The following is a 21,262-nucleotide window of genomic DNA, read 5'->3' on the forward strand; positions in this document are numbered from 1 at the left end:
GCCGGAGCACAATTTCTGTTCTCATCCTGAAGCAAAGTTCTTAACCTGAAGCACTATTTCTGGGTTAGCGGAGTCTGTAACCTGAAGCGTATGTAACCCGAGGTACCACTGTACTGACAAACCCAGCTGCTGCAGCATGTTGGAAAGGGCCACAGGGAGGTGGCAAAACATATGCAGAAGTTCCCAGCTTCAATCCCTGAAACTTCTAGGTAGTAGGGTTGGAAGTGTCACGTACCTGAAACCCTGGAGAGCTGCTGCCAGTCAGTGTAGACAATACTGAACTAGATGGACCAATGGCCTGACTTGGAATAAGGCAGCTTCCTATGTTCCTGTGCATTAGGAATTACAGAAGAATCGCCTGTCCACACAGTTCATGTAGGGAAGATGCTTCTGCATATGTGGGCCAGACATTTATTTTGTTGACCACCCAACTGCCCAGTCAACAAAGTCCTCACACTAAGTTCAAATGAAAACACCAAGTTTAATCAATAGCTAGTCTTCAGATTTAAATGCTCTACCACAACCATGATGGCTATTATCTTAAAATTTCAAAGTGATGTTCTAAATAATCTGACTTATTTTGTGCGGGCAATAGCATAGGTGCAGAACAGACCTGCCTTATATAAAGGTCTGAAATATAAAGTTACTGTGAAACTACTTCTGAAACTTTCGACCGCCACATATTATATCAAGTACATGATGTAAAACTATTCTGGACTGTTAAGAAAATAAGGTATTCTCACTGAACATTATATCCCAACATCTGTAAAATATGTATTTTTACAATCTTGGTCAAACAAGTTCAGTACAGAAAAGTCAAACACCGGAACATTTTATTTAAAGCTGATAACATATATAAAATTACCTTTGCCTATTTCTGACTTCCCCTGAGTATGAACAAAAAAATGCAACAAAATCCGTAATACTACAAACCAAAGATTGTCCCATCTGTCAAGGAATCTGAAGACAGTCACAGAAGACCCTGAGATCTGGCAGATGTTTCCCATCAGAGGTGGTGGTAGATATTTACCAAACCCCACCATCCTCAACACTTCCTTCACCAACTCTCCCATAAAATAACTCCTCTATCTCCTTTCTCTGGCACAAGTGGGACTGTGCTGAGTGCAAATCTGGATCTCACCAGGTATATTATACCACTGGAAGTGATTCAATTTGGATTACTCCTAGTCCAGTATATTGGGTTTGATTTGAATTAATAAGAAAATCCAGTTCCTAACAAGAAGCAAGAGTGTGGACAAAATAAGACAATCCAGATCTGGCACAGCAGTGCTTTCAAAAATATGGCTTGAAGGTACAGGCTGGAATGTAAAATGAGTGTTGTATCCTACTAAGATATAGTCATAGTAGATGCATTGAAATTAATGAACCTAATTCAGCCATGTACACTAATTTCAATGGGTAGACTCTTAGTGGGAATAACACTGGATACAACCAATCTCTCAGTAGGATTAACACTGGATACAACCAATAATCATGAATGAACTAAACAATTTAAATTGCATAAAACAGCCAGGTGCCAGGCAGATCCAGGATGGTGCACTTTTTTCATTTCCAAAGAGCCTTGGCTCAAAATGTTTACAGGGGCAGACCTTCACCAAACAGTCTCCAGCTTTCTGACAGGGTTAAAGAAATTATGGCATTTCTCATTATAGACTCTTCAGTATTGCTCCACAAAAACTAGTCATTCTTTTTGGTGTATCAGACATGTAAGTAGAAAAGCCTTTACACCTTTTCCTCCTTAAAAGAAAAGCAACTACAGGATGAACTGAGCAGTAACATACACAATAGATCATCCAGCTCCATAACATTAATAAGATCAAGTCATTTCACACATACTTAATGTTTATGCGATTGTTTCTCTTTTCATTACTATAAAGTTTATAGTATAAAATATTGTGGAGTTGTCTTCCTCCTTGATCTTTTATATAAAATGGTAAAAATAAAATGTGGCATCTTTATAAAAAAATAAATGTAAACCAGGTTCTAATGAACAAGCAGCAAACTAGTTTGGCACGACAAAGAGGGCTTGGGACTTCGGTTTCTCAAGCAGTAGCCCCATTCCCCATGTCAACCACCAAGTTTTCGAACTGAGGACCATTTCATAAACAATTAAAATTGCATGGGAAGAAGGCATGCTGTTCAAAGTAAAACATTCCACTAGACTCCCAAATCTTCTAGGTGCACTCAAAAGAGCTCATCATATCCCTTTCCATTTGGGCTTAGTTAGTTAAGTGCATCTTCTGTCCCTTGAAAAGTATGCCCATCTCCACCAATTTTTTCCATCAGTAGGCACTAAAACCACCACCATCAGCTGCATCAGAAATCTCACTTGCTGCGTTGGTATAACTATCCATATTAGGTCACTGATTTCCTGCATAAAGATAGGTGAGCAGGACTCTCTTCTGGCATACAAGCAGAAGTGTTTTGCTGTTTCATTCAACACTCTGATGTATAAAGCGTTACATATGGGCAACAGGCATTCAAGCCATCTTACTATCACCATTTAACCAAAGTGGCCACACCTGATGACATAACCATGGAACTGGGGTAGTTACCCTTGATATGGTAACATTCAGTATCTATAATGTACCATATGATAATGACATTAGCGGTGCTTGGATCTGGATTCAAACCTTGGGGAAAATCACAATCTGATATTTCTGTCAAATGGAAATAACAAACAAAGCTGTTGTAGGGATGAGGAGTTATAATTTAAACCATGTCTCCCTGCATCACATGTTTTATATGAACATTCACAAATCTGCTATATGACCTGATGGCTTGCTTTTGTATCTTCTTTATAGACACGGAAGCTGATGGTATTTCTCTCTCTCTAAGAGCTTGTGGTAGCATGGTAGTAATTGCCCACAGAGCAATGTTGCTATTTCAGTTCACAGGTTCAGCAGGTTTTTGCAGTGCTTAAAAACCTGCAAAACCCATTTGACTAGAGGCAATAGTGGGTCAACAGAAATGAATGTATATACCATGGGGAACGTTGCATTTATCATACTACTACCATTCTTAGAAAACTGCTCTCTCTCCACAGCTAGGGTACCTGCTGCTCTACTTTCAATTAAAATACCTGAATATTCTTTCCCTGCTACATATGTTGCAGCAATTAAAGTGACTGGCACATACTTTGTACTCAAAGTAATTACATTAGTGCCTTTTGTTTTCATGTATAGCCTCTCTGCAATATCCTGAGAGAAATCTCAAGTCATCACTTCATGAATGTATCCAAGAAAGAAATTATTGTTAGCCTTCTTTCAGGTTTTACAGGCTGTGCAGTTTCCTGTTTCATGTGTCATCTTCTGAAAGGCACTGCACAATGAGACCAAATTTATGCATTGTAATTACCAAGTAACAAGTGAGTCAAGATTACTTTTTAGAGATGGTCTGCATGTTGCTGTTCTCTAACATAAAACTGCTTGCATAATTCATGATGACAAGGAGGCCTCAATAAACATGAAGAGCTCTGTGCAAATGTCATTTTTGAGGCCACAATATCCAAGGCACCACAATTACAACAAAGCTTTATCCCATAATTTATATCTGCGCCCCCATCCCCCGCAACATAGTAAGATGAGCAGAAGGAGTAAACAGAAACTAATCATAACGCACGATCAGTCAAGATGGGCAGCCTGCTAGCTTAGACACGGTGAAAGGAGCTGAGCTAGTTTTTTCTCTTCCTTTCCGCTGGAAAAAAATCGCTTTTATTTTAAAGTTGCCTTAATGAGAATCTTCCATTTGTTTTTTTTATGAAACTGCTACAGTTCATTCCAGGTGCAATGAAGGCAAAATGCATCATGCTGAAACACAGTCACATTTTACAATATTGGTTAATGTTGTCTTGAACTGTGCTGAATCTGGTTTACAGGTTGCATTTTGGGTGCCTCTGGAATGGACACATGATAGAAGTTTGGTAAGCGGATGTCACATCGGAATCCTTTCCCCAGGTTCACTCTGTCATTCAGAGCATAGAGCTTATCGGCAATGTCATTCCCAATTAGAATCGAAAATATCCGTGAGATGAATCGGTGTTTAGCAAAGAGTAAATACATTTTTTTCCTCCTCCAGGCCACGTATCGACAGTCTGTTTCTGCTGTGAGGGTTACCTGAAAGAAACATTGGGAGAGGGAGAGGGAAGGGGAGAGAGAGAGAACACAGAAAGTTTAAATTATATCCGTGCACTGATGCCTTTATAACTGAGATCCTCCTTCCTTTGGTGAAGGAAAGTGGACCATTATGTGTTTCCTCATTCTGATGCAACGAAGAGATGTGTTCCCAGATCAGTTATTGGATCAGGAACTGAATGCACATCCAAATATGTATCTGAGCGTGGATACCGACTATATATGGGAGCAGCAAGTGGGGACATCTTTTGAGAGACAAATTCAGGGCATACACTCTCCACCCTACTCTGTAACATTTTATACTGTGGGGAGGATCCATTATTACAGTTTGAAGCAGAAGTTTTCAACCTTTTTGAGTTCACGGCTCCCTTGACTAAATTCTTTCTGTGGCACCCCTGTGGGGCTCAGGAACCCAATTAAGTCACCCCTTGCTTGCAGAGCTAGCCGCCTCTCACCCTTTTACAAACCCCCTCCCTTGTGGAGTGTTCCCTCAGCCTCCTCTCCCTCTCCTTGGGAGTCCTCTAGGCAGCTGCCACCGCTGATCTCTGAGCTGTCCCCCTTGCCCCAAAGAGAGGTGCTTCCTCCCACTGCCCCACAGGGGCCTGGAAAGTACCTCCTGGCCAGCCCCAGAGGCACCATTCACCTGGGGAGCTTGTAGCCAGGGCTGCTGCAACAAACAGCTGTGCAAGTCTCTGGGAGGCAGAGATGCAAGCGGGGCATCAGAGGAGGGAGGGAAAGAAAGAGGGACAGTGTTGCCCGCAGCACCCCTGACCATCATCCAAGGCACCGCAGGGTGCCACGGCACACTGGTTGAAAACCATTGGTTTAAAGAATGCTGTGCATGTACAGACAGGAGGAGGAGCATGTGTTCTGTACAAATGGCAAATCAATAGATCTGTTTCCATTTATATCAACTTAAGAAATGGGCTTATACAGTGGAATGAGGAGCAAGAGGAAAGCTTTCAAAATGTTCTCTCTGGATCTGGAAATCTTTTTACTTCCATCATCATTTTTTTTTAAAGGCCTCACTATGTTAGTAACAGAATGCTTGGCTCTTTGAATTTGTAGCACCTGTGTAGAGTGAGTCTCAATATCAGGGAAACCTCACTGGTTGGCATTACAAGCTATCCCAGATACGAGTATTTACAGAAATTCTCATGTTGAGTGTTTCTGCCTGTAAGCACCTGTGATTTCACCGCTGCTGGATGGAAGAAGGAAATAAAAAAGATCTAAATCCATAACATCCTCAAATGTTTACTCCAGTTTGAATGCTCTACATCATTAGAAAGGACCTTTGTCCCCAAGCAAGCTTTAATTTTGGCTGAGCAGTTGCTGGAGTCTCTGCATCTTGGATTCTGCGAAAGAGAGGATGTTAGATTATCCATCATATCTGCAAAATCCCCCTACCTGAAAAATGCCTTCTTCTGTGGGTCTTAGTGAATCCCATTCAGGCGAATCCAGAAACTGGAGGGGGAAAATATAATGCAGAAATTCCCCATCCACTGTCACTCTGATCCTAACAAAACAGAGCAGTGTGTTAATATTGTTAGCACAGAGAAAAGGAATTAGATTAGTTCTTTTAAAAAAGCAATGGCTGGGTATGGATAAAATTTAGTTTCCACAGATTTCATAACAAATCAAAAGAGCTTCATTTTCATTTTGGGTGCATGCTAGACATACTGCAGGATATCAAAGAGAGCAGATATTAAACGTTATCTCACACAGTTCAAAGTTTTCCATTTTTATGCCAAATTATGTTGGGAAGTTGCATAATAAATTTCATACATAAAATGTTCATCTTTCAAATGTTATAAGCAGCAAGTGACAATATATTAATAATACCATTTGCACATGCAAGGAACAAAAAATAATTCCAATTCATGTCTTCTTAAAGAGTTCCTGAATCTCCTTTGCACTGAGTTTTTCAGAACACAAAAATGTATAAAACAGAGTCATCCATCCCAAAAGATAAGCCTGACTCATAAGCTACAGCGCCAGAGGGTTAAGGGAGCTGCATTGTGGAATAATGTGTCTTCAGGACTAACCCAGCCTTTTTATCATTTTATCATTTATCATTTTATAACTGAGATCCTCCTTCCTTTGGTGAAGTTTTCCAAAACTGCACAAAAGTGAACCATTATGTGTTTTCGCACTCTGATCCAACTAAGAGATGTGTTCACAGATCAGTTACTGGATCAGGAACCGAATGCACATCCAAATATGTATCTGAGCATGGATACCGACTATATATGGAGGCAGCAAGGAGGGGACATATATTTCATGCATTGGGTGTTAACTGATGGATGTTGTTACCATCAAGATGTGGTGGCACCATGCTTGCTTAGAAAACCTTTTTTAAAAGGATTATTCAACATTATGGAAGGTAGGTCAATCCATTGCTATTGGCCAACATATAAATGAAACCAGTATTCAGAGTCAGAATGCCTATGAGCAAACAGGAGAGGACTCGCCTTCAAGCACTGCTTATGAATTTCCAAAGGTACTTGGCTGACCACTGCTGGAAACAAAATGGTGGCCTTGATTGGCATTTGCCAGTTTCAGAAGGGCTCCCACGTACAGGCAGCAGATCCCTGCTGACACACAGGGACCAGAAAATGTGCCATATTTTCTATCTACAATGTGGCAGATGGAGCTTCCCCTAGATTGGTGGCACATTAGGCACAACTCACACACCAATTTAAGGATTAATTTTTTTAAAACAAGATGTCTCAATTCCCAGATCTTCAAAGAGATGAAACTGGTCACATAGGCAGCAGTGCTCTCCTCCATTACCTTGCACACTCATAAAGCAGAATGGTTTTAGAGAATACATAGTGGTGAACAAGGTTACTGAATTTAGTGTTCAGAAATATCCAAGTTAATTTTTAGACTTTACATTACATAGCAGAAAGCATGGCTGAGGGCAAGGAGGGAGGCAGAGCAATGTAAAAAGGGAATCTGCTATGAAGAGGGGAAAGAGAAACACACACTGCCTGGTAATCCTATTTTCTAAAACTCAATTCACACTTCCAAGCAGTCATTTCTCTTTACATTTTTTATTTATATAGGTGCTTTTTATAGAAAAAAGAAAGAAAGAATAATTATGAAAGCTATTCTTCCAGGGAAGCCAAGTCTTACCAGAAGCTGCAGAGTTAATGTTTTTTGGCACTTGCATAGATTTGTAGACTACAAGTGATAATTAAAACACACCCTTCTTCCCCTCCTTAAGCTGTGGCATCTTTGGTAGTAGAAATGTTTTTGCACTCAAGTTTAAAGTGTCAGAAATGCTGAGCCTACTGCATTCAGTTTAAACAGGAACAAAAGGGGAAAAAATAAAATACAGCATTCTTGATTATTGTTATATTTCTAAATTTACAAGCAGGGTGTAAGAATGATACAAACCTTCCTGACAGAAGCAAGGAGAGCTTATCAATTGGTGTTTTGCCTTGCATGGCATAACAGTGCTCCTTCTCCAGTGTAACTACTTCTTCATCACAGCACAGGATGATCTTTCTAAAAATTGTCATTGAAATCCCCAGGGGCCGGAACATAGCAAGGTAAAGCTCCTGGAATTCTTTGTCAAAGGCAACACTCCGGACTTGGTAGGCCACATAAATGAACTGTACAAAGCATATCACAAACAGTATAAAATTCCAAGAGAAAATGTCAGCTGCACAGACATCCAGCCATGACCAGACAGACGAGCAGAGAAAACCTAGTCCAAGCAAAAAGAAGACGTAGAGCAGGCCAAAAATGCCACTTCCACCCATGTAGCCAACAACGAACAAGATGCTGGCCAAATGATAGATTGATCCTTCTGCTTCCGACTTCCAGTTGACACAGATTGGGTGTGCATATATCAAACTGTCCCAAAAACTTGAGTTGTCTTCCATGGCTGGAACATCCAACTGATCGGTATTGATTGTCATCGTCTGTCTCTGCGATTTCAAAAAAACTGTTAAAAAAATAAGGTTCTGACTGAATAACAGCCCATCATTTCTCCAACTTTGCCTTCGTTAGCTGGTCACCATAATGTCCATGCATTTTATAGCTTAAAGAGATGCAAAGTTACTCAGCTAGGGAAACAGTCTTCTTAGACATCCATACTGTTCCAAGTTGTGTCCTGAGACTTCCTCGTGTGCTTGGTTCATGATGTGACTGATCTGTCCAAGAGAAAGAAAAAAAGAGGAAGGGAAAGTATAAACACAGAAAGGAGCATTTATACAACTGTTTTGATATTAAGCCACAAAAAAAAGTTTGCTTAGCTCAAACTATGTATTTCCAAGGCTCAGTACAGGCCTTTATTCAATACAATATTATTATTCATTTGTCTAGTATTTTTACTGTTGAATCCTGTGCATGATTACTCAGAGAAGAAAGGATCAGCAAGTTCAATGAGGCTTGTTCCCAAGTAACAGAAGAATCCAAAGTATAGGAAGCTGACTGAAGGTGGCAAACATGGTTCTCCCCCTTCTTAGTTAATCCTTACAATCACCCTGTGGGGTAGGTTAAGCTGGGAAGCAGTGACTGGCCCAGGGACACCCAGCAATCTTCATGGATGGGTAGGGATTTGAACCCTGGTCTTCCAGGTCCTGGTATGACATTCTAACACTGCTCCACTCTGGTTCTCTCTTATCTGACAACATAAGTAGCAGTATTTTATTTATTTATTTTTTAAAGCAAGCTAAAAACTGCCAAAGTGGGCAACATTTACAGGTCATCCTTAAGTTAATGGTAACAACAATAACTTGGTCCCAGTGTTGTACACAACCTTCAATACTATTCTTTAATTGTTCTTATTTGTCCCAGCCTGAGGTGGTTAAAAGGTAAAGGTAAAGGGACCCCTGACCATTAGGTTCAGTCGTGACCGACTCTGGGGTTGCAGCGCTCATCTCGCTTTATTGGCCGAGGGAGCCGGCATACAGCTTCCGGGTCATGTGGCCAGGATGACTAAGCCGCTTCTGGCAAACCAGAGCAGCACAGGGAAATGCCGTTTACCTTCCCGCCGGAGTGATACCTATTTATCTACTTGCACTTTGACATGCTTTCGAACTGCTAGGTGGGCAGGAGCAGGGACCGAGCAACAGGAGCTCACCCCGTCATGGGGATTCGAACCGCCGACCTTCTGATCGGCAAGTCCTAAGCTCTGTGGTTTAACCCACAGTGCCACCTGCGATGAGGTGGTTAAGTAAATATTAAAAAGAAGCACAATGGCTTGAATCCAGACTTTATCTTCCTTGGACCAAGGGGCTCTTTCTGCCCATGGTGAATAAGTGAATAAGCAAATAAGAGTAGATGTGACTTTTGCAGATATCCACCCCCCCTGCAGCCCCCAATGACCTTTTTTGTTTTTTAAGGAGGGGGAGAATTGCAAAAGTTGCCTTCCCTCTGCCCCACCCTGCTCTATCAGCAGAACCAAGGACTGGATCCAACCCAATAAATAATGGCAGTTCTAATATACAGGGCATGTGAAAAAAAGTGAGTGGAGTTTTCCAAAGGGATCCCCTCCCCAAAAGTCTGAAGGCATGCAAAGCACATTGGGTGAAACCCAGGGAGGTTGGACCTGATGGCCCTTGTGGTCCCTTCCAACTCTACAATTCTATGGTTCTATGAAAACAAGTCAGCTGTTGAAGTCGAGCAGGTTTCTGGCCCTATTGTCTGCCAGGATGGTAGTTGAAAACAATATCTAAGACTCTCTGCCTGTTTTGGAAGAACATCAGGATGGTATAGCAAATGAATTAAAGTTTAATATAAACAGTGTTGTAAATTTACATGCACCTCAACAGTCTTCTTATACTTTTAAAATATAGTTTTCAGGAGCAGCTGCTGAATGTCTGAGGTTTTTCTTCTTGTTCTGTTGAAAGTGTAAAGCCCCACTGGCTTTGACTCAGTTCTAAGAGTAAAATTCACCTGTGCAAAATGACATCAAGCTGCAGGCACAGCAGGAAAGCAAAAATTACAATTTGCCTTTGAAATAATTACCATCAAAACCCCCGAAAATAGAGCAGTTTTAAATGTCAGTGCTTTTCTGTGTTAAAGAAACCAATCATCCAATCATTATCTTCCATGGGGAATCAATGGAGCTTATTTTTCCTCAGACACTCAATCACTTTGCTCTCTGAATGCTGAGAGGATTCAGCACTTCAGAAGTGCCATTGCTGTGGTGAATGCAAACAGAAGCTCAAGCAGGGCATGGAAAATTATCAATATAACATTTCTCAGGTGATATGTTTTAATTCTTTTATGGGCTTCTCAAGAGACCATTCATAGCACAATCTGAACAAGCTGTTGCTAGGCTTATGTTCACACAAGCAGAGTCTCTGTAACAAAGAGTTCAGTTCTGCTTCAGCTTGTGTTGCAAATAGTTTGGATGTAGAGCAGAAGAATAAAGGCACGGAGGCATCTTGATAATGTGGAGTAAAATATAAACTGCTTCAAAATACAATGCACAAAATAATTACGGAAAGGGAAACACCACAGGAAGTATACAACAATTCAAGAGATAAAGAATTGTTCGGACCAGTCAATATATGTTACAAAGGATACCTAAAGTGTACCTAGCCATCCTTTAGAAGAGGGGTGGGTAACCTGAGATACTCCAGATGTTGACCATGCTGGCTGTGGCTGATGGGAGTCCCAGCCTCAAAATCATGGAGCCTCAGTTTAATGAAAATAGAATCTTATGAGATCAGATTCTCCCACCACCACCATTTCGTGCATTTCAAGAGGGATGACCTAAACCTGTCCTTACTGCATCAGCAAATATCCCTTTTGACCACCAAGGTATTTTAAGCAACTGGACCAAACCTAAGAGGAGCTTTTAAGAGCATTATAAATGGTTAATGCCTCCAGAACAGTCTGTTTTAATTGCATCCTTCATCATACTTTACAGGCTCCTTATTACAGTTTTTGCAGATTCAGTGTATTCATCTCAGAGGTCCTATCACAAAACAGCCAAGTACTAATCAAAGAATGATAGTTAAGGTGGGAACCTAAACCACTAGCAGAATTCAAAGTGGAAAAACACTGCACAAGTGTTGCCTGATGCTCTTAATCCAATGCACGTTACACAAAAGTTTAGAATGGTTAAAACTTAGCCGCATTTTGAAGGCCAAACTGGACCAGGAGCAGGGAACATTTTTTTAGGAATGTAAGAGCCTGCAGCATCTTGTATTCACTATGGTAGCCCTCAAACAGGACTTGAGCACAATAACACTCTCCCCTCCTGTGGTTTCCAGCGACAGGTATTATGAAGCAAAATTTTCAGCCTGAGTGTCACATTTATTTCTGGGCCACATTCTAAGGGCCACATGCTAATGGTGAGGGGCCAGAAGCAAAAGTAGGTAGAGTCTAGCTTCCATTCATTACACCTGCTTAGATGCATCCTACTATGTGATTTATCCATTATTTTGTTTATTACGTTTAGATCCTCCCTTTCTTCCGAGGAGCTGAAGGCGGTGCAAATTATTCTCACTCTGCGCCTTCATTTTAATGTCACAATGATCCTGTCATGTTGGTTAGACTGAGAGACAGCGAGTGGCTGAGTCATAGTCGCAGACCAGGACCCTTCAGAGGTGGAGACCTCTGGTAACTGCAGCTCTGAGAAGGAGATGGATCCACACCATGGGCTTTCCCATGTGCATTCACAGGCACAACTTCATGCCCTTGGATCCTGATGAGCCACATCTGCCATCAGACTCTGATAGATAGTCCACAGACTCCTCAGGGGATCAAGAGAGCCCTGAGAAGAGACCCCCCACAGCCAGGTACCTCAGGACCTCAAAGGAAACTATGTCTGCAGAATACACCAGCCATTTAACTCACCAGGGTGCAGCACTCAGAGCTGGGGTCTCTAGTTAATGACTACCTAGTATTACTCTAAAACTTAACTAGCTGCTCCAGAACAAGTTCAATGTTTTGCCTCAGCTACAGGAGCACTATTTGTGGTCCTGAACCGCATCTTCTTTCTTCCTCCAAGGGACAGACTTTGCCAAGCTTTGCCATCCTGCCTGCCTGGGCAACAAGGAACTACTGACCTTCCCTTTGGGGGGGCATCACTCCTCCCTAGTGGTGGGCATCACTGCAGATCAGAACACTGATGAGCTTCATAGCTCATATAAATTACCGTACCATAGTTTCTCTCTGTACTGTATTTTTTGTGTTTATATATTTATATTCATTTTTCTGAGAAGCAGCTGTATGAAACATGTTTTCATCCCCAGGAATGCATATTCTGATTAGCAAAACCTTAGATGCTCTTGCATTATTTTGAGGAAATACCCAAGATTCTCAAGTTACTCATGAAATCCATGAACAGATTAAAACAGGACACATTAAGCAGTTTCCCAGAGTACAAAATAATCTAGCAGTTAATCAACAGAAGCCCATAATACATAGAGAGAATGCCAAATTATTCAGAGCTTGCGAGAAATATGGATTTAGTGGTCTTGTCTGTGTTGACTATTTGTTATTTTGAGGCATGTGCCAACTGCATAATTGACATAATGTACACAAAGGGGAGCCCAGTTCTTGGGAGTTGAATTTGCAAGCTAAGAATTTATTATTGCTTCATTCAGAACAAAAAATCTAAACACAACTCCTGTCAGCATAAGTAGAGTATGCTCTGGGAAATCAAATGTGGCACAGTACGGAAATCAACGTACTGCTGATGGTAAACAGCACTGTCCTTGTCCAGAGAAATTGAGTTGCACTCAGACCAGGTTGAAATTCACAAGACATGCTAGTTCCAACTGACTTTTAAAAGGATTGAAGAAAGATTAACTTCTCTGGATGGGGCTTGTATGCTTTGAAGAGTTTTTTAATCAATAGACAGGATGGGGGGGGGGGGAGAGACAGAGAAGTGTTCTGCTGGATTGCTTGCACTATCACTTGTACAAGCAAATCCCAATCCAGTAATTTGCTGCAATCTAATTTAAATGGTTTACATCTAACAGTAGAGTTTAACAATATACAGCTGTCTCCTCCAGTACTGAATTAGAATCACTTTTGTCCAACAAGAGATAACATAAATGTTTCAGCCATTTCTTCCTAGAATCTTTATCCAATTATTACAATTTTCTGGCGCAACAACCCATTAATTGTACCAGGAGTATTTTTATAAACACAGAAAAATGTTTCTGCCTGCACAGCTCACAAAATCCAGAAAGCATGGCAACTTTTAACACAAGTTCCTTTTCATATATAGAGCTCGTCTGTATACCTCAATGGAACATTTCAGCTATGATGTTTTCCTAGTGTTAATTGCCAGCCTGACACAGTTTTTTTTTAAATAAAAGACTTCTGAAATGTAATAAAAATATGGTTATATAATTCTTGTGCCATTTTCCTTTACTTAAATCAAACAGTGAAGTCAGATGAAGAACAGATCTCAAGGTACTTGCTGCAGAAAACCCCCCACAATTGATTTTCATGAGATTTATTGAAAGTACTGCTCAAACTCAACACGGATATTCTGATATTTGATAAGTTGTGGTGCTGCTCTAGTCTACCAAACACAAATTGCTTATTTATTAATTAAATTTATATACTGCCCTTCATCTGAAGATCACAGGGCAATTCACAAGATTAAATAGATGTTGAATACCAGTGAAAGTTGCATGCATATATACTCTACATCAAGCACAAATTAACATTACTAGAACAAAACCCCATTTTTGTATATCTGTAGTAAGGTCACAATAATATACTTTCATATTAAAAAGTAAGATGAAAAATGTTCTGTATATATTGGATCAGCATTTCTTAAACTTACAGGATGAATTAATTAATAGCAACATGCTAGCAATCTTTTTCATGGGCCAGGCATATACAAGTTTAGGACTAAATCCTTAAACATTTGAAATTTATTTTAGCACTGCAATCCATTTCAAATTATTTTAATAGTGTAATTCTAGAATTGTAACAGCCACATCCAGTTTGTCCATGAATTGTTTGCTTGCTACAGGGAGAGATAGAGAATTGCAGAAAATTGCCTCCCTGTTACCATTTCCTTCCATCAGTCGACAGACACTATTGGATACCACCATTAGGTTCATATAGTCATATTATGGCAGTGAATTATGAGAAAGTGCACTTACACATTACCTTTTTCCATTATGTGTTTTCTAATTCAATTGTACACACATTATTTCATTTATCATAGAATAAATAGCATTAACAGAATACAGACCTGCTTCCTATTCACAACCTCTGTTTCCTATTCCCAATCTTATATTTTTTCTACCACTTCTTGTTTCTGTACTTTGTCCTATTACATGATTTGAACTTTCCTTGGAAACTTGGTTTATTTTTTAAAACAAAAAAAACCACCCATTTCTATTATGGCAAGGTATTTTCTACACCTTTATCTAAAGGTAAAGGGACCCCTGACCATTAGGTCCAGTCGTGACCGACTCTGGGGTTGCAGCGCTCATCTCGCTTTATTGGCCGAGGGAGCCAGCGTACAGCTTCCGGGTCATGTGGCCAGGATGACTAAGCCGCTTCTGGAGAACCAGACAGCACATGGAAACACCGTTTACCTTCCTGCCGGAGCGGTACCTATTTATCTACTTGTACTTTGACATGCTTTCAAACTGCTAGGTTGGCAGGAGCAGGGACCGAGCAACGGGAGCTCACCCCATCACAGGGATTCAAACCGCCAACCTTCTGATCAGCAAGTCCTAGGCTCTGTGGTTTAACCCACAGCGACACCCGCGTCCCACACCTTTATCCAGCCCTTTATAAAATTTAATCCCTTTTGGGATAAGTAATCATGTTTATTTAACTGGCTCAAATGGCATAGGTGCAAATATATATTTAATTACATTTTAAAGAAAACCAACCCCCAACTTGCCAGGAACTACTCTATGTCTCAAATGTAATGTTTAGGTTTTTTAACATGCAGGCACACATTAAAAGATTAAAAGCTGCTTGTCAGCTAATGAACTGTGATTGAACCCTGTAAATTCAATACAGTATAACTTTGCTGGTATGTTGCATAACCACATGATGTTCCTCCAGGCAATTTGCTTACCAACAAATTAAGTTCAGGAAGCTTTTCTGTTTCTAAACTAGAGACGAGGAGCTTTTCTTATTCTAATTTGTGGGTGATGGGTTTACTTTGTAGAGTATGAGTTTGTTGTAAATGTTTTACAGTTCAATTGTACACATGCCTATTCAGATATAAGATACATTGAGTTCAATGACAGTTGCTCTTTGGTAAGTTTGTATAGTGCTGTAGCCTTAATCAAAACAGGGGAAAGTAGAAGTTAAATAACAGAAAAGTGTTCTGTGTTCTGTCATATACATGCTAGTTATAACTAATAGGTTTAATATTCATGTGAATTGCACAGAAAAAGCTGGTAGTTTTTAAAGAGATTTAAAAAATACTGTGAAACAGGAGGTAGGAACCCCAGAAATAGTCCACTTTTGAAAACTGATCAGGACGTCTTCAGAATCATTTGGTAGAATGTGTCAGATACTCTTACGATCATCCTCTAGATATGCAAAATGATGTTTCCTCAGTCTTCTGTACAGCTGTTAGTTTAAAGGGCTTACTTAATGACATTTGTGTTTGGTGGCTATCAGTGACTGCTCAAGGTTGAATGCAGCTAAGTCCTACTCAGAGTAAACCCACTGAAGTGAAGAAATGAACAAAAGTTAGTCATGTCTATTAACTTCATTGGGTTCCTCATTGGGAGAGATAATGTTGAATACCTTCCAGTGAGTTTTGTTGCTGACTAGAAAGAGTAGGTTGTTGGTTTGTGAACTGATGGTGCTTTGGCATGCAGAGAAGGGGACCAAGATGATTAAGGGTCTGTAAACCAAGCCTTGAGAGAGCTGGTATGTTTAGCGTGGTAAAGAGGAAACTCAGAGGAGATATGATAGCCATCTTCAAATATCTGAAGGGCTGTCACAAGGAGGATGAAGCAAGCTTGGTTTTCTTCCTGCTTCAGAGGCTAGGACCTGAACCAATGGATTCAAGTTACAAGAAAGGAGATTCCAGCTAAACATAATGAAGAAAATTCTGACAGTAAGAACTGTTTAGAATTGGAATGGACTCCCACAAGTGGATTCTCCTTTCTTGGAGGTTTTTAATGTTTTTAGCAGAGGTTGAATGGCCATCTGTCATGGATGCTTTTGTTGAGATTCCTGCATTGCAGGGGGTTGCGCTAGATGACCCTTGGGTTCCCTTCCAACTCTACAATTCTACGATTTGCACATGAGCACCACCTGACTGGCTGCCTGTCTGCTCTCTCTACTCCCATGCTTAACTTGTAGATTTGCCAAAAAGCAAGTATTTCCAAAATGTGTCCATTAGTCTCCCAGAGCCCTGTTCTTAAAGCCTTCATGCTTCCAAACAAAGTAACTTAAGCAACTGCCACACAGCCTTGGATCTAACAAAGTGAAATGTCTCAGAAGCTTACAGTTGTAACCTCGGAAGATCCATAAAGGTGGTGGTGATGAATCACCCAGTTTGCGTTGAAAATATGGCATTCATTCTAAAGCAAGTACTTTTGAGTTATTGAAGAAAAGTGGGGGTTTTTTAAAAAAAGAAAAGTATGTGATGCAAAGTCACTTGAGATTTTCCTTTTATCAGTTTTGTAAAGGCATTCTTATATTATTTTAAAATAAATATCATCAGCGGATGTGATGGGACTTGCCTTCTCCCCCTTCCTTTTGCAGCCCTCAGGCCTCAATCTGCTTCAGAGGGTTCCCCCACCTCAGGAACAGGTTTTGGAGGTGCATGGGGGCCGCAGTGTGGAGGAGAGAAAGGGTAGGTCCTGTTTGCAAGTAGAACACCATAACTAGATTTCACCATGTGAGATAAAGGCTTTTTTTAAAAAAGCAGACAAACACTGTAATAATATAAGCCTGAATGTTTTTTGTTTGCAGTTTTGCTATGCTGCATTAAACCTGACCAAAAAGAAAAAAACCTAATCAGAAAAAATTGAAACACAAACATCTGATTTAATCTGTGAACATGTGATAGCAAGAGGAACTGCATGATTTTTCTTCTGAGGTTTTAACAATTATCTGAGAGTAAGTCCCACTCAGTGGGGTTTAGCTCTGGATAAACATGAATAGGATTGCACTGACAGTGTGTCTGGATAAGAGAGAATGTGTTGGAGTGTAGGATTAGTGAAATTTGGTAGAGAAACTCAACATGGTTCTAAGAAGTATTATAACTTAGATCAGGGTTCAGCAGGGGGCCAGTCCACTGTCCCTCAGACCTTGTGGGGGGCTGGACTATATTTTGAAGGGGGGAAAATGAATGAATTCCTATGCCCCACAAATAACCCAGAGATGCATTTTAAATAAAAGGACACATTCTATTCATGTAAAAACATGCTGATTCCAGGACCGTTCGTGGGCCAGATTTAGAAGGCGATTGGGCCGGATCTGGCCCCCGGGCCTTAGTTTGCCTACCCATGACTTAGATCTTGGCTTAAGGGGTGGCTTGAAATGCACATCTATGTACCACTGGAAATGTAGCTATTTACACAACCTATTTCCTACAACTGAAAGGCTGCAATGTAGGATGGATAGTAATGTGGAGCGATGAGTTCAAATCTTGGCTGCTCCAGCTTCCCAAGAAGGAGCAGGTGAAATGCAGAGCCAAAAGGCAACTACTTGCCCTGCCCTGTGGTCTCTCAGCTCGATGTGCTAGTGACACCCATTCATAAAGCTTTTTTTTTCTGAAAAGAATCCAGCTGGACTGGAGATGTTATATGCACCACTGTCACATCATAAAGCAATAACCCAAACTTTATGATATTTTTTTTGGCTATTGCAGATAACCTCTGCAAGGAGCTGGCTTCCTCTCTGCTATTAAACCAAATAAATCATACACCTCTCCTGGAATCCATATGCAAGTCAACTGCCATCCCATCAACATTATCGCAAGAATGCTGGCACCCCAGGTTTCTCTAGTGACAGACATCTTTACAGCATTACCAAGTGGATCTGAATTCAGTATTATAAAGGCTCCCCTGTTGAATGTGTGCTTTGTTTTGTTTTGTTTTCTAACCTACAAGCAAGCAAACTGTGGCAAGTGAAAAAATAAACAAGTAAAAAGCACTGGTGCATCAAATGTATCATTTTCCTGCCAAGTTTTACAATGTTAAGTATCTTCAGAGCTGTTGATACATTTTGGAGAAAAACAAATACTTGTTTTATCCCTCTATGCAGGTTGGTATACAAATTTAATTTATTATTATTATGTGCTAGCATCCTACCTAAGGGATTTCCATGTTCACTGACACTTAAGAACCTTTTGCATTGCCAACACCCATTCATGATGCAAAGAATGCCTCTGTTCTTATGTAAGAGTACATTTCTCTCACTAGACCACAACCAGACTCTGCATACCCTGGAGAATGGGCAAGTGTTTCCAGTGTCCCTGCAACATTTAATGCTATCCTGTCTCTTGTTACCCACTTGCTGAAGGAAGTGGTGAATCTGTGGTTAACTCCCATCAGCCCCAACCAGCATGGCCAATGATGGGATTCGCAGGCAACAAAATTTTGAATGGTCACAGATTCCCTATCCCCACTGTAAATAAACCGTGTACAAAACTGAACCGGATCTGCAAAGAGTTGAATTGAAAATCCCAAGTCCTTTCTTATATCAATGGGGCAAATAATTATAGCCACTGTTGTGTAGTGGTGAAGACCAGGAGACTAGGGTTCAGATCTCTACTCAGCCATGAAGCTCACTGGGTGATCTTGGGTCAGTCACTAACTTACCTCAAAGGGTTGCTGTGGGGATTAAGGAGGGGGTGAACCATGTATTCTATCTTGTGCTCCTCTGAGAAAAGGATTGGATATGAATGCAGTAACTAAGTAAGTATTTCTATCTCATGGTTGGCTTCCAACCTACAAAATGAAAACATGGCCATGCTTCTTATTATTTATTTGCTACATTTATATTCTGACTTTCTTCCATCATAGAGCTCAAGCAAGTGTGTGCATGAGTTTCCCAGGTGATCTCACACTGAGGAACTCCGCTGCAGACAGCTGATTGCGTGTCATATGCCTTCAGACCATGCCGTTCCTTCTAAGTCCCTATTGGACTCTGTGGGACTTATGGTACTTCAGAGTGGCATTAAGATTGGGCTGCAAGCATGGGTGTAGCCAAGGAGGGGGACAGGGGACAGCTGCCATCCAAATCAAGTAAATAAATAAAAATACTTAACTAATTGACCCATCATGTTGCAGATGGCTTAGTTCTGACCCGCCTAACATTAATCCTGGCTAGGCCCATGGCTGCAAGTGACTCTTATCTAGGCCATGGCTCAACAAAAACACAACACAATCTGTTTGTTTTAATGTGAGCCTCCTTGGCTTTGTCAAAGAAGGCCAAGAAAAGAATAAAATCCACAAAAAGTCTTGTGGCACTTTAAAAAACTAACAAATGTATTACTGCACTAGACCTTTGTTGAATCTAGTCCACTGAAGCTTATGTTAGTTTTGAAAAGTGCCGCAAGGCTGTGGTTCCTGCTGCAAATTAACACAACAAGCCCTCTCTAAACTGTGGCAGGAAAACGTCTTAGTAACAAAAGTGTGTGTGAAAAGGCTGGTTTGGCTCTTGGACTAGGTACACAGAAATTTTAGTGTTATGATTTGGGAATGCCCAAAGACTATTTTTGGTGTGCACTAATTTGTAATTGTCAGGTTAGTGCGACAGAACCATAGTTCTAGACTTGGAAGGGATCTCGGAGATCTTCTAATCCAAGGTTTCCCAAACTTGGGTCTCCGGCAGTTTTGGGACTACGGTTCCCACCATCCCTGACCCACTGGTGCTGCTAGCTAGGGAGCATGGGAGTTGTAGTCCAAAAACTGCTGGAGACCCAAGTTTGGGAAACCCTGATAGTTCAACTCCCCATTTCAGCCTTGTTGAGCAGGCACAAATTATCATTTCAAGGAAGGCCTGTGGTCCAGCACTCCTCATTTTAGAAATAGGGATTGGGACCATTTAAGATGCCGGGTGAACTCAGAAGTGGTACCCATGAATCTTAATCGTTCCCCCTTCAAAATATTATTAAATAGCATGACATGCAAAGTAACGCCTGCTCCGTGCTATCCCCTGCCCCAAGCTGGGCAAAACCGTCCCTCCGCGCTTACACTTCCTTTCCCTTCGCTCCTGGACTGCCTTGCTCTCTTATCTCCCCGCGGCAGACGGAAGGGGCCGATCAGTGCCTCTTCCCGCTCCGGGGCAAAAGGCCGAGCGGGCAGCTGTGCCGGCGTCCTCAAAGTGCGCTCGCCCGCAGGTCGGACGCAGGAGCTCGACGCCTGAGGCGCTCAAGGCGGCGACCGCAAACCCTCCCAGGGGACTCGGTCCCAGAGCAGCGCGCGAACTCGGGCGAGCCAAGTTCAGAGGGTGGGGCTTCCCGGGAGCCTCGCGCCTCGGCAGCCTTTCCCAGTACAGCTCTGGGCTGGCAAGCGAGACCCACCCGCCGAGGGGACCGAAGAAGCAGCGCGCCAGGCTCCTCGCCTCTCCCGAGAAGCGCCCTCGGCAGCAGCGCCAGTGAACCCCGAAGACACACACGCAGAGAGAGCCGCCTCGCCTTTCCTTCCCTCGTCTGGAAAATCCCTCCGCGCGTCCTTTCCCCCTCTCTCGTCCCCTTACCTTGCCACCAAGTTTGCCCGCCAACGCCGGCGACGCGCCCCCGTCCCTTCCTCAGCCCCGTCCCGCCGCGCGCCTGGCAGCGCTGCCGCCGCTGAGAGAGGCAAGCCGAGGCTTTGACTAAAATAGGCAGCGAGGGAACCGCCACGAGACGGGCTGCGGGCGGCGCCTGAGGAGAAGAGCGACCCCCAGCGCGCAGGCTTCCTGACACAACTTCTACTGCTGCTGCTGCCGGGAGACTTCTTGGGCGGCCCCTGCCCGGGCATGTGGCGGCTCCTTCTGCTGCCACTGGGACGGCGCCGTCGAGGCACGCGGAGCGGGGATTGGCCAGAAGGCCCAGCAGCTGCCTATGGAGGACTGCCTCACTGGGAGGGAGGGCTTGGGGAGTAAGGCGGGAGGGACGGAGGGGCTGCCTGACGCGGGAAGCCTGTTGTGGGGTTGATGGCAAGTGGGAAAGGACACGGGAGTGCCCAGGAGCATAT

The 21,262-nt window shown here is 42.0% G+C and overlaps 1 protein-coding gene across 2 annotated transcripts; it reads right to left on the reverse strand.

Annotated features, from left to right (window-relative positions):
* Positions 1 to 461: 461 nt before the first annotated feature.
* On the reverse strand, positions 462 to 21,008 carry POPDC3 (popeye domain containing 3). 2 transcript variants are annotated; one of them, XM_053381557.1, is made up of 4 exons: positions 20,784 to 21,008; positions 7,557 to 8,317; positions 5,562 to 5,670; positions 462 to 4,136 (listed from the first exon to the last, which is right to left on the reverse strand). In XM_053381557.1, the coding sequence occupies exons 2-4, from the start codon at positions 8,081 to 8,083 to the stop codon at positions 3,861 to 3,863; spliced, it is 912 nt and encodes a 303-aa protein (XP_053237532.1). In that variant the 5' UTR covers positions 8,084 to 8,317; positions 20,784 to 21,008; the 3' UTR covers positions 462 to 3,860. The 2 variants fall into 2 exon arrangements, with proteins under 2 accessions (XP_053237532.1, XP_053237533.1); XM_053381558.1 differs by lacking the exon at positions 20,784 to 21,008 and adding an exon at positions 9,933 to 11,632.
* Between the last annotated feature and the right edge of the window lie 254 nt (positions 21,009 to 21,262).

This window comes from Podarcis raffonei, chromosome 3 (genome assembly GCF_027172205.1).
Source record: "Podarcis raffonei isolate rPodRaf1 chromosome 3, rPodRaf1.pri, whole genome shotgun sequence".
Taxonomy (NCBI): domain Eukaryota; kingdom Metazoa; phylum Chordata; class Lepidosauria; order Squamata; family Lacertidae; genus Podarcis; species Podarcis raffonei.